The sequence below is a fragment of the Procambarus clarkii genome, chromosome 20, assembly GCF_040958095.1.
Source record: "Procambarus clarkii isolate CNS0578487 chromosome 20, FALCON_Pclarkii_2.0, whole genome shotgun sequence".
Classification (NCBI taxonomy): Eukaryota; Metazoa; Arthropoda; class Malacostraca; order Decapoda; family Cambaridae; genus Procambarus; species Procambarus clarkii.
In genome coordinates this window covers 37930742-37944587 of record NC_091169.1, presented here as the reverse complement: position 1 = coordinate 37944587, position 13846 = coordinate 37930742, and the positions used below count along the sequence as shown (strand labels likewise).

The following is a 13846-nucleotide window of genomic DNA, read 5'->3' as shown; positions in this document are numbered from 1 at the left end:
TATTGTTTCATTGCCAGAGTAGTTAACAAACGGAATACATTAGGCAGTGATGTGGTGGAGGCAGACTCCATACACAGCTCCCAATACAGATATGATAGAGCCCAATAGACTCAGGAACCCGTACACCAGTTAACTGACAATTGAGAGGCGGGACCAAAGAACCGAAGCTCAACCCCCTCCAACCACAGTTGAGTACCCAAGAGAATATAGACACTTCGATGACTCTAATATAGGAAACATGAGGAATTTTCGAGTAACTGTATGAAAATAGCAAGAGTCGTGGTCAATACATTATACAACCGTCAATACATTATACAGCAGAACTAGAGAAGCCTTGTGAAGCCAGCAGGGGGAAATAATATCCCTGAACATCAAGCCACCTGACGATTACCTGTGCCTTTGTCAGACTGGGAATGTAGATCCGGGAAACGTCCAGCTATCTGTGACTCTTTGGCGTGATCCAGACGACTGGAACCTTAAAGGGACAGTGATCCCCGCAGCTTTTTCAGAGAGGTAAAGCGAGCAATTGAAAGTTGAGTGGGGCAGTGTGTTCTGTAGCGACGATCTGAGTGGGGGTGTAGTGTGTTTCGTGGCGGTGTATTTACACATGTGAACTGAGGTGCTTCTGTTTACACATCTATCAGGAACTTTTATGGGGTGAAGTATTTACAAGGATCTGTGGGAGGTATGGTGTATTTTGTGGCAGTGTAAGCAGGTGATAAACACCTGACAGAGAGGTATGTTGTATTTTGTAGCTAGTGTATTTTGTAGCTAGGAACCTGAGGGCTGAGAATAGGATACCAGTTCCGGACCCCTGGGAGATGAGAAGGGCAGCGGGGTCTCCTAGATGGATGCGTTTAATGGGTCAAGCATCAGTTGTCTTTGAAGCCAGTCACTCGTCAACGTAATCCCTCCCTTTCCACGTTTTCTTTGCCATCTTTCCTTATTTAACTGTTTATTAACGTTGTTTCTATGGTCTCTTCTACTAATTCATTTGATTTGATTACGTCTGTCACAGTAAAGACAATTTGACTAATATTATCCGATTGATTCCTGTCGCTAATTCGAGTTTTTCTCACTTTAAGCATAGCATCATTAGCCATTCAAGGCTCTTACGAGAGCAGAGTGGTATATAACTGACTAATGTAATGGAAACTGGAACCTCCACAAGAAGATAATAGTGTGAAGATCTTTGGAGCAAGACGGGGGGATCGAACTAGCGTCCTAGGGAACCCCCGTCGCACGCATGAACCCATGGATCATTATATGGTAAAGGTTTCACAACTTGGGTTCCACCCGGATCCACTGAGAATTCGGAGCCACCGAGCTGGTGATTAATCCAAGCTTTCGCGTCATTCACTTTCACTCTGGTGTAAATAATTGTCATGCCAAAACCTACTGTCAAGCACACACGTTTTTGATATTTTTTTTTTAAGACAATGTGGAATCCACACGAAACTCTTACGGCTTCGACACAAAGTTTGTTGTGTTTCAGCACGTCCGTCAAACAAAGACCCAAAAGTGATTCCATGCACCCGCCAAACCCCCTGTTTATGAATGAAAAACGGTTTACACACGACTCACAACTGATTTCGGTCGAACACTTCCGGAACAAGTGCTTCACTGATGACTTTTTTTCGAACCACAGCGCTGTAAATGCAGCCCGTCCTCCAAACAAAGATACAAAAGTGATTCCATGCACCCGCCAAACCCCCTGTTTATGAATGAAAAGCGGTTTACACACGACTCACAACTGCTGACGTTCGAACACTTCCGGAACAAGTGTTTCACTGAGGAATTTTGTTCGAATCACAACGCTATAAATGCTTCACCCACGTACTACAAATACAAATAATCGCCAACAGAACCTAAACACCTAACCTATGCCTATATATGCACAAAATGCTAATATTATATAATATTAATTTATATTTGAGAAAATTCCTGGTTTGAATGAACAGCGTGTTAAAATTTATGAATGCGTCTGTGGGGTCGACCGCTGGATGGAATGGACTTGAGTCGGGGACGGGTTGTGTGTTTACATAATGCTAATTTACATAACTCGAGGGAGCAAAGGCTTCATTTGGACACATTTAGAAGGCATTCAAAATGTAAACATTCAAATGATTATAAAATAGTGAAGGCTGTTTGATGAGGTGTTGAGCTTTCACCAGTATAAATTGATGAGTCAACACAGCTGTATCATCAAAAGGTACGAACTGTTTGGCTTTTATGGAGAAAGTTAGACCTCGAATTCAATAACAAACTCTCTCCTTTACAACTCGCAATTCACAAACTTTACTTAACCAAAGTAACTTCGCTTTGCGCTCACTATGAAATTTTTAGTTACTTCATGCAGAAATAAATGAAACATAACCTGAAAATTTGAAATAAAAATAGCTTGACTCCGGCTTGACCCCAAGAAATACAACGCATTTTATATGAACATTAAGACAAGCAATTAAGAAATGTAATACATTCACAAACTCTGCCTAAAGTGATCACGAAACTGTTGTATATCTACAAATTCAATACAATTAATTATTAATAATAGCAATAATAATTATATAATATTGAAAGTCTTTAAACAGCGATGCTGGGAGCCTAACACTGTTTTGTCATGTCATATGACTCACTATTCGGTTAAAGGACTCACTATTCGGTCATATTACTCACTATTCAGTCACAGGATTAGCTTTTTGTTCACCGAACTCACCTTTCGTTTTCAGGACTCACTATTTGTTGACAGGACTCACTATTTGTTGACAGGACTCTCCATTCGTTCAAAGGACTTGCCATTCGGCAGTAGGACTATTATTCTTTCGAAGGATGTGAGTTTCTTGTTCAAAGGATGTGCTATTGTGACGAAGAACATGTCATTCTGACCAAGGACATGTCATTCTGAACAAGAACATGTCATTCTGAACAAGAACATGTCATTCTGAACAAGAACATGTCATTCTGACCAAGAACATGTCATTCTGAACAAGGACATGTCATTCTGAACAAGAACATGTCATTCAGACCAAAGACATGTCATTAGGCTATATATATTTTTAAACGTTATATTATTATATATCTCACACATATAATTTTGTTTTACGTATCCGTGCCACTAATAAAGACCAATTATCTGTGTACCTACGAGTGAAAGGTAATAAATTAAGCAATGGGGACCATCTTGCAAATTGCGTTGCATTATGAGGGACGCGGCACACCAGCATCCCTCATGTTGCACTCACACACACATCTGTTGCACTCATCACAGTCCTGCAACACTGCCAGATGTCTGCCCTGGGGATTAGAGGAGCATGGCGTCTGCCATCTAAAGGTTTCTGTCAGCTGTTCCACGTTTAGCAGTCTTCGTGGTGTAGTGGTAAGACACTCGCCTGGCGTTCCGCGAGCGCTATGTCATGGGTTCGTATCCTGGCCGGGGAGGATTTACTGGGCGCAATTCCTTAACTGTAGCCTCTGTTTAACGCAACAGTAAAATGTGTACTTGGATGAAAAAACGATTCTTTGCGGCCGGGGATCGTATTCCAGGGACCATAGGATTAAGGACTTGCCCGAAACGCTACGCGTACTAGTGGCTGTACAAGAATGTAACAACTCTTGTATATATCTCAAAAAAAAAAATTAGAGAGACAAAACTGTGCTTATAAAGCAAAATTTCCAAAGGTTCTTATTTAATATCTCACGTTTCAGTGGAAGAAAACCCTTTTCACCTCGCCTCGACCAATCTGCTGAACCCCAATATATATCCGGGGTCTCCAGTCCAACTGAAATTGTTTATGTGAAAATAATAGTCAAATCCAGAATTTCTCGTAACAAAAATAGTCTCTATTTTCGTTCTAAATTTCAAAACATCGTGATAACTTTTGTCGTTCGGTAGATGTTTTTGTTCATGATCACATTACTGACCGGATCTATATTGGTTGCAGATTGTATTATTAAGTAGTGTTCGATTTTCGAACATATTCAATTTGTTAAAACCATTTCCAGTGCCCATTCAAAGGGAAAGAGAACTCGATGGTGAAAAATAAATTATTCCAGACAAAAAATATATATATGATGATTTTCATTGTAATAATGGTACCATGGAAATGTCTACAATAGTTTGTGTGAACACGCGCACACACACACACACACACACACACACACACACACACACACACACACACACACACACACACACACATACACACACACACACACACACACACACACACACACACACACACACACACACACACACACTCCATACACAGTTTTAAATGTAGATATAATAGAGCCCAGTAGGCTCAGGAACCTGTACACCAGTTGATTGACAGTTGAGAGGCGGGCCCAAAGAGCCATAGCTCAACCCCCCCCCCCCCCCCACAAGCACAACCAGATGAGTACAACTAGGTAAATAAGCTTTATCAAATAAAGTACCTAGTAAGTACACTAGGGACTTTATCAAAGTCATGAGGACTCAGAAGAAATAAAGTATACATAGATTCCATTCCGAAACAGAACTAAGGAACAAGACGGGCTCACCATAGCCCGTGCTACTTCGAACTTTTTGTTCTAGGTAGCGAATCTTAAACAACAACTAAGGAATAAGATGATGGAATACAGAGAACATAAATGTTTAAACTGAGACTGTAGATACAATACAGAAAAAGAGGCATAAGGCCTATTGGCCTGTTACGAAGCAGCGACTATTTATATCCAGCCAAATTCATTAATATATATATATATATATATATATATATATATATATATATATATATATATATATATATATATATATATATATATATATATATATATATATATATATATATATATATATATATATATCAAGTGATCCCGCATCTATTATCTTACTCTGTAATTTGGGCCATAGATCGATCACCCATTTTCCTAATCAGTCATTTTTCCAGGAATTATCCGAATCTCAACTTATCCACTTAATATCCATAAGTAATTTGAAAGTGCGCTGCAGGGGGAGTGTTCATTCATAGTGTGTTGCAGGTGCTAAACATTCTTGATGTGTTGCAGGGGCTGTACACCCGACATCTGAAGACGGTGGTTGGGAGTTTGGTGTTGGCTACTCTGCTCACTCTACTTCTCTACACAACCCCCAACACCACCTCCTTCATACTCTCCACCACCACCACCAGCCTCAGGTGAGTCCCCTCCAGCGTGAAACCCCACCCACCACCACCACAACCACCCACCACCACCACAACCACCCAATACCACCACACACAAGGGGAACAATACTCCCCATATACAGGAAAGTAGCAGATGATAATATTAGGTTCCAATGAGAGGGATCTCAAGTATGTGGCCCTTCTGCTTTGAAGAGTAAACAGTGATTGGCTATCAGGGCGAATTATCGTGGTCTGATAGTTTCGCTATCTTGTTTATAACCCTTTATTTTGACTATTCTTTCTTATTTTATATATTTTTGTATGTACATTTGGATAATTCAGTCAAATAACGTTTCACAGCATGAGAGAGAGAGAGAGAGAGAGAGAGAGAGAGAGAGAGAGAGAGAGAGAGAGAGAGAGAGAGAGAGAGAGAGACAGAGAGAGAGAGAGACAGAGAGAGAGAGAGAGAGAGACAGACAGACAGACAGACAGAGACAGAGATTAAGAAAATGTAACCTCAATGCTTAGCCTATCCTTTTAATCCCAATACTGGGGGGGGGGAGGGAGAGTACCTTTGTAAACCAACATTGGTATGTATACAGCTACTATAGCTCTGTTGTATACATTTATACATCACTATTTTGGCTTCAGGACTATTTTTTTACTATTTCTTTCGGATTAATTATTCACACGAATTTAGTAATATTCACATTGTGATATTTTGTGTTACAAGTTTGTTTTGTTTTTCTCTTTCGATTCAATTGTTGTGATCAGCCGCACCCTACCACACTACCATGGCTGTTGATCTTCAAACACTAAGAAGGTTAGGTTAGGTCGTGGTTTTCTATTCAGCTTTCCAGGGGAAACTCAAGTATTCACAATATATTTGACAGTACGGTTTAATACTAAGTGAAAATAAGTACAATTCCTGACTGCTAGGAATAGTACATAATTACACTTGTGCTGTTACATTACCTCCCCATTTTTGGAGGACGGGCTGGATAATTCGATGGCTGTTATCTATCACACTTTCGCGACTGTTATCTACTACACTCTGCCTGAGCTACTACTCACATAGTTGTTATCAACCACACCCTCCCCCATTGTAATGTATGATATATAAATTCTGATATATGGTATATATGTATGATATATTAATAGACAGTGTAACCTCTCAGATATTTACCTCAATTTACCTGAGGCCATCTTTTGTGGCCTTGACAGGGACAGGAAGCCGACAGCCTGTCATAGGTCTCCCCCCCGTCCCCATCTACTAGTAGCTAGCCAAAGCCTAGCAGTACTATTGTCTAGAAATCTACTAATCTTATAGGATATTCCATAGATATGTGGCATTTCACACATGGTAGTGTGAAGATAGATGAACTAACCATTAGCTACCCACTTGGGTTGGACGGTAGAGCGACGGTCTCGCTTCATGCAGGTCGGCGTTTAATCCCCAACCTTCCAAGTGGTTGGGCACCATTCCTTCCCCCCGTCCCATCCCAAAACCTTATCCTGGTCCCTTTCCCAGCGCTATATAGTCGTAATGGCTTCTAGCTTTCCCCCCTGATAGTTCCCTTTCCGTTCTCCGGCATAGTAGCATGATGATATAACGATAGATCTGGGGACAGGTAGTTAAGGATATCATTTGTGTTTCGACAGTTTGAGTGTGTTGGGAGGAGAGGACCAGCCCAAGTGTTCACCACACACCCATATCATGTTTCTCAAGACTCACAAGTGTGCCTCTACCACCGTCCAGGTCTGTATACTCTTAGTATACTGTGTATATCTTCATATGTCCGCCACGTTCCTTGGGCCAGATTCACGAAAGTACTTACGCAAGCACTTACGAACGTGTACATCTTTCCACAATCTTTGACGGCTTTGGTTACATTTATTAAACAGTTTACAAGCGTGAAAACTTCCCAATCAACTGTTGTTATTGTTATAAACAGCCTCCTGGTGCTTCGGAGCTCATTAACTGTTTAATAATTGCAAACAAAGCCGCCAAAGATTGAGAAAAGATGCACAGGTTCGTAAGTGCATGCGTAAGTGCTTTCGTGAATCTGGCCCCTTGTCTGTAAACCCAGAGTATGGTGTGTATACTCCATGCTTCCACCACTGTATATGTCTGTATATCCACTGGGTAGAGTGTAAACTATTTTACATACTCTTATGTTTGATTATTTATTGTACAATATTAATTAATCGTAATAGCATAGTGGGCATATAACCAATCACATACCAGCTTCATGGGTAGTCTCAGAACTAACCAATAAAACACCAGCTTCATGTTTAGTCTCAAAATTGGCCAATCACAGGTTGATGGGTAATCTCAAAACTGACCAATCACTCACCAGCAAATTTATTTCAAGATTAGATGGCAGAAGCCACAAGGAAGCAATTGTGTCAGTGCTCTTTAACTCTATAATCATTAACGTAAAGCTGGAGAGTCGATGGATGGGGTGAACCTATTGATAGAGCCCAGGAGCTTAAGCACATCTTCCTAATATTTTATATATCAATATTGAAAATTAATGTTTCGACTAGATCATTTTCTTCAAGAAGTGCCGGACCAACTTTGCTGTGGTGGATATGTGGGCTTACGGGCCGCTCCAAGCAACAGCCTGTTGTACCAAGTTCTCACAAGTCGAGCCTGGCCTCGGGCCGGGCTTGGGGAGTAGAAGAACTCCCAGAACCCCCTTGAGCAGGTATCAAGCAATATTCCAAGGCAACCATGCAATGCTGCACTCCATAGATCTTTCCATTGCAACCCAACTGAGCCCGAATATTGCAATCCACCAGAACATTTTCCAGATCAACAATCTTTACCATTCCAATGCTTCCCTCGTTCACAGCGTTCTCGCTGGTCCGTGTGTTTCCTCAACTGTATTTTGAATGTCGTCCAGATTTTTACAAGTAAGTTAAATTTTGCCACCAAAGGGCAGCGTCACTCATCCTGTGAGTGAACATGCCGCCAGAGTGACAGTATGGGGCAGCGTCACTCATCCTGTGAGTGAGCACACCGCCATAGTGACAGTATTGGGCAGCGTCACTCCTCCTGTGAGTGAACACACCGCCATAGTGACAGTATTGGGCAGCGTCACTCCTCCTGTGAGTGAACACACCGCCATAGTGACAGTATTGGGCAGCGTCACTCATCCTATGAGTGGACACACCGCCATAGTGATAGTATGGGGCAGCGTCACTCATCCTGTGAGTGAACATGCCGCCAGACTGACAGTATGGGGCAGCGTCACTCATCCTGTGAGTGGACACACCGCCACAGTGACGGTATTGGGCAGCGCCACTCATCCTGTGAGTGAACACACCACCATAGTGACAGTATTGGGCTGCGCCACTCATCCTGTGAGTGAACACACCGCCATAGTGACAGTATTGGGTAGCGCCACTCATCCTGTGAGTGGACACACCGCCATAGTGACAGTATTGGGCAGCACCACTCATCCTGTGAGTGAACGCACCGCCATAGTGACAGTATAGAGCAGCGTCACTCATCCTATGAGTGAACACACCGCCATAGTGACAGTATTGGGCAGCGCCACTCATCCTGTGAGTGGACACACCACCATAGTGACAGTATTGGGCAGCACCACTCATCCTATGAGTGAACATACCGCCATAGCGACAGTATTGGGCAGTGGCACTCGTCCTGTGAGTGAACACACCGCCATAGCAGCACGTACAAAACTCCCCAATAGGAAGAAAACCCGCTGGATTGTTCATCCTGTCACTTGTACCCAGATGCAGGTGGGACTTACTTATCTGTCTCAAGTGAAAAACTTATCAAACAAGAAGATTAGTATTTACCATCCCATAAATTTACGTTATCTTGCAGCTGTAAATCAGGGGAAATCTTTTAAGAAGAGTACTCACCTAGTTTTACTTCCCTAGTTGTGCTTGTAGGGATTGAAATTAGGCTATTTGGTCCCGCCTCTCAATTGTCAATCAACTGATGTACAGATTCTTGAGTCTATTGAGCTCTATCAAAACTACATGTGAAACTGTGTATGGCGTTTGCCTCTGCCACATCACTGCCCAATACATTCCATTTGTTAACTACCCTGACACTGATATATTTTTAATATGCTTTACTTTAGAAAAGAGTGTATACATATATGACAATGTTTTCCTGACTCAAACCATGTAAGATTTATTATTATTCTCATATTTCTAATGTATAATAATAATAATAATATTTTATTTAGGAAAAGTACATACATAGATGCAGTCACAAACATTCTGATTGATTTATAGATACAGCTAGTACATACAATACCTAAAGCCACTAGTACGCATAGCGTTTCGGGCAAAGGTGTCTCTTAGGTGGATTCAGCCTCTTAAGTTAAAGTCGTTTTGCACTCCACCTCCCAGGGAATTTGATTTTGAGTTACCTACCAATTTCTTTGCAGAATATCTTCCTGAGGTACGGATACACACATAACCTAACCTTTGCTCTGCCTGCCGCAGACAACTACCTCGGCAACCCAGAAACCTTCAAAGTAAGTTACTTTTCACCTTCTCATTTACACTCCAAATGTAAGATAAATTAACTCATATTTTCTTAAGATGAACAATATTTAATCATACGTACAAAACACATATTAGAAGCTCATTTGTTTTAAATTAACTATGAGTTAATTCATCATACATTTTGCGTGCACATAGTAGTCATGCGAGGCTTCGTAATGAAGGTAATGTAGTACACAATTTCTCCTGTCTCAGTGACCTGGAATTATCGAGTCACTAACTCACTCTGTGATAGATTAGACTAACCTTAAGAATATCGTAAAAGGAGATATGACCAAAATCTAAATTCACCATCAAATTCAAAATGTGTCCTCCTGCATTCCAGGTAGACACACCCGGAATGCAGCCCCGTTCTCATTGATTTGCCACACCTAATGAGTATTCAACATTTACAGGTGAACATGATTCCTAAGAAGCTGATGCCTCTTAAGAAGAAAGTGGACGTGTTCGCCCTTCACACCCGCCTTAACCCGCGGGAACACACTCGGATCCTCCACAACGACACTCGTTGGATCACTATCGTGCGGGATCCCTCTGCTCTCTACGAAAGCCTATTCAACTTTTTCCACATGGACAATGGTTATGGTTTTCAGCTATCAGAGTTCAGCACAAGACCTCTGTCGGTAAGTAAGAAACAAATTCAGGCTAACTGAATGTTGTCATACCTTTCTAACCTGTTCCATTCATCTTGAATCTTCATGTTGAATCATTCCAGCATTCAAGTTTAAGTATGTTTATTGAGACAAGAAAAAAATACATCTCAAAAGGATAGAGTAGCTTAGGCTATTTCTACCAGCTTAGGCTTTCCAGCATGTCTTTGTCCTGTACATTATTCCTCTTTCTGTGTCTATGCCGTTGTAAAATGTTGCTTTACAGTCACTCCATAGCCCCCATGGCTTAAATTTTGCTTTAAATTCACATCTATATATAAACTATTCCCTATTTCTTATATCTTCCTCAAGGCAGGCTTGTATATATCAAGATGTGCCCGTCTCAACGATTGTACAATGAGTTGCCCTTCTCAGTATACATACGTATAAGTACTATTAGCTATATATATACACCGAGACTTACCATTTTTGCGTATATAAATTAATTAAGATTTATTCTTGATCTTAAGCTCAGTTTTGTAGTTAAGTACATAGAATTTAATTAGGAATTTTATGGGAAAAAATGAAAATCATTACAAATAACAGTCCTTGGTAAAATATGCTGTAAAACAACACTCAACTAACAAAGCTGTCTTAAATATGTTTCGATACACAACTTGTCTCACTAACCTGAAATTATCGAGTTCCTAACTCTGTGATAGATTAGAATACCCTTAAGAATATCGAAGAAGAAGGAGGAGAGGAGATATGACCAAAATCTAAATTCACCATCAAATTCAAAATTTAATCTAGATATAAAATCTTGCTAGAAATATGATAAATGAATATTATTTATTAAAGCATTTAGAGCAATATTTAGCCCTTAAACTGATCCAATAGTCTATCTGCTATTTCATATGTGATTTCTTATCTTGTGATTTCTATCTTGTGTTGCAATTGTCATATGTGATTTCACCATTTGATTTGTTAACTATGAGGTGCACCCCGCGACAGTACGTTTAAATTGCGCTGTTTAGGGGTTAAAGAGATATGGCCAGAAACAAATATGAGAATCAAACTACTCATTAGTTGAGATTAGAGTGCAGTTCAACTTTCACACATAAAAATGCTCCCAAACTTGCAGCTCGTTTGCCTATTATTATTTTCCAAACTTCAAACTCCATCACTAGCTTAATTTATTAATAGAACCACCCTTCCCGAGTACTAATTTCGTATAATTATTATCAAACTTTAATGTAATTTCTACAAGGTGATTACTATAAAAATATACACCTTCTCTAAGTTATAATCTGAGATATATTGACCTTATAAGAACAACCAATTCATTAGTCTTAAGACTTGCCTAAAATGCTGTACGCACTTAGTAAAACTTACTGAACTGTATGACCTTTATCCTTATAAATTTTATTGAGCAGCTGTCCACTGTGATGATGCTGTTGTATTGTATGCGGTTGGCTCAGTCGGCTCACAACCTTATGGTCCTGGGTTCGATTCCCGGGCTGGGTGAGATGTTTGGGTACTTTCTTTTACACGTGATGTCTTCTTTCACCCGACAGTAAATAGGTAACCTGGTGTTAGGCGACTGTTGTAGGTTGTATCCTGGGGAACAATCCAAATTATATGTTGTTTTGAACCTGCCTGAAATGTAGGCCATAGATGGAAACCAGAAGTACAAAAGTGCCAGAAATGGCAGAAAGAATTTCCGGGCTAGATGGAGATGGAATGGAACTATCAGGGGGAAAGCGCCAAGCCAATACGACTATATAGCACTGGGAAGGGGTCAGGACAAGGATTTGGGATGGGACGGCTGTTGAGAGGCTTGAGTTCACTGACCACTGTGACCTTGCATTAACATTTTGTTTTGCTTTTCAGATTAGTTATTACAGTTTATTGTATTTAACACGCACACACACGATAGAGAACAAAAATAGGTAGGGAATCAGTGTATTAGACAGCTGACGGTTAGAAAGGCGGGGTCCAAGAACTAACAGCTCGATCCTGCAGGCACAAATATTAAACACAAATAGTAGATACACAAACATGAAAGCTGGCATTCGATGAAATAAACATTGATTTTATATTTTCAGGAGCTGGCATCTCTTCCAAGATATGGCGGGAAATTTGGCAAGAACCAGATGCTTTTTGACTTTGGATATTTAGATGATTTGTCAGTGACTGAATTAAGACGTGCTATTGAGGAACTGGATAAGCGTTTTGACTTAGTGATGATTTCTGAATACATGGACGAATCCCTTGTACTCCTGAGGCACCTCTTGTGCTGGAGTCCTCACGACACTGTAGTCTTTGCCAAAAACGCCCGTCGGCAGGAAGTTAAACCCACGTTGAGCCCTGCAACACAACAGGCACTCCGGGAACTAAACAGTGCTGATGTGTTGCTTTATAATCATTTTCTGGCCAGGCACCGCCATGCTGTCTTTGAGTTCGGAGTTCAACGCATGGCAGACGAAGTAGCCGCACTGCGCAGTCTTCGGGAGGAGTACTATGAGGATTGTGGCGCCCGCGAAGTCAACGGACGAGATGCTTCCCTCAGGTTTAAAGAGTACTCAGGATTGGTCAGTGCCTACGTCACAGCAAATAATTCTGACCAAAACTGTATAATGTTATCAATGCCTGAGCTGCCGCTAGTGGATACAATAAGAAGACATCAGAAGATGTTACTTAACGTTGATGAGCTATCCTAGTATAACGTCAGATTTAAATACATTAACTCATTCCATTTTTGGGAAAATATATACAAACAAAAAACGTTTGAGACGTGATATATATAAAACAAGTTGATTGTTCTAAGTCAACAACTCGATAGATCTTCCTCTATTTCTTCACGCACGCTGCTTCCAAATCTGCATATCACAAGTGATATATTTTTATACTAATTGTTGGGTGATGTTAACCTGTTGAACGTGACTACTGTCCTGTGTGTCAGTATATATAGCACCTAAGTGCCTTTTAATAATTGTATTACACAAGGCTTTCAGAGTGTCATAGCATTAGCAGTTGATCTAGTTTGATGTTGGATTTAAAGCCTATCAAACGCAAGGGGAAGATTGTTGTTTTGGTTCAATCACAATAGCTTATTATCGAACCCGCAAGTATACTTAAAACCTGAACGTAGTTCAGTCTTAAAGTAAACTATCAAGATCTATATGCACCTCTAGGTGTATGTGAACCTTTAGGTGTATACCAGCATTCATGATTTGGGTTGGTAGGTTTTGGGGTGAGGTTGGTCTTTGAAGCCTAGCATCCACGGGAAGGTTATTAAGCCCACCACAATAGTTTACTGACTAACCAGCAAGTATACTTTAGCCCTGACCATAGATCAGGATTAAAGTTTACTCTCAGTGTGTATACGCCGAGAAGTGGAATAGTATATATATATCCCTTGCGTGTTGATCTACGAGAGACGGAAATGATCCACAAGATTTTATGTTATTATTGATTAAATTGTTTAATAACTATAAAACGAGTATTTTTATTTACTATACCTATATTATTTTACCAATTACATAATTGAATTGTTGTAGT

General features: G+C 40.5%; 1 protein-coding gene across 2 annotated transcripts in view; it reads left to right on the top strand.

The window, feature by feature from the left end:
- The window catches only part of LOC123755345 (galactosylceramide sulfotransferase), a 53311-nt gene extending 39527 nt beyond the window's left edge, over positions 1–13784 (top strand). For both annotated transcript variants that reach the window (XM_069327885.1, XM_045737884.2), the window contains exons 2-6: positions 5047–5174; positions 6804–6900; positions 9575–9664; positions 10088–10315; positions 12391–13784. In XM_069327885.1, the coding sequence (XP_069183986.1) occupies positions 5047–5174; positions 6804–6900; positions 9575–9664; positions 10088–10315; positions 12391–13005 (1158 nt within the window). In that variant the 3' untranslated portion in view covers positions 13006–13784. The remainder of the gene's footprint in view (positions 1–5046; positions 5175–6803; positions 6901–9574; positions 9665–10087; positions 10316–12390) is intronic.
- Positions 13785–13846: the final 62 nt, after the last annotated feature.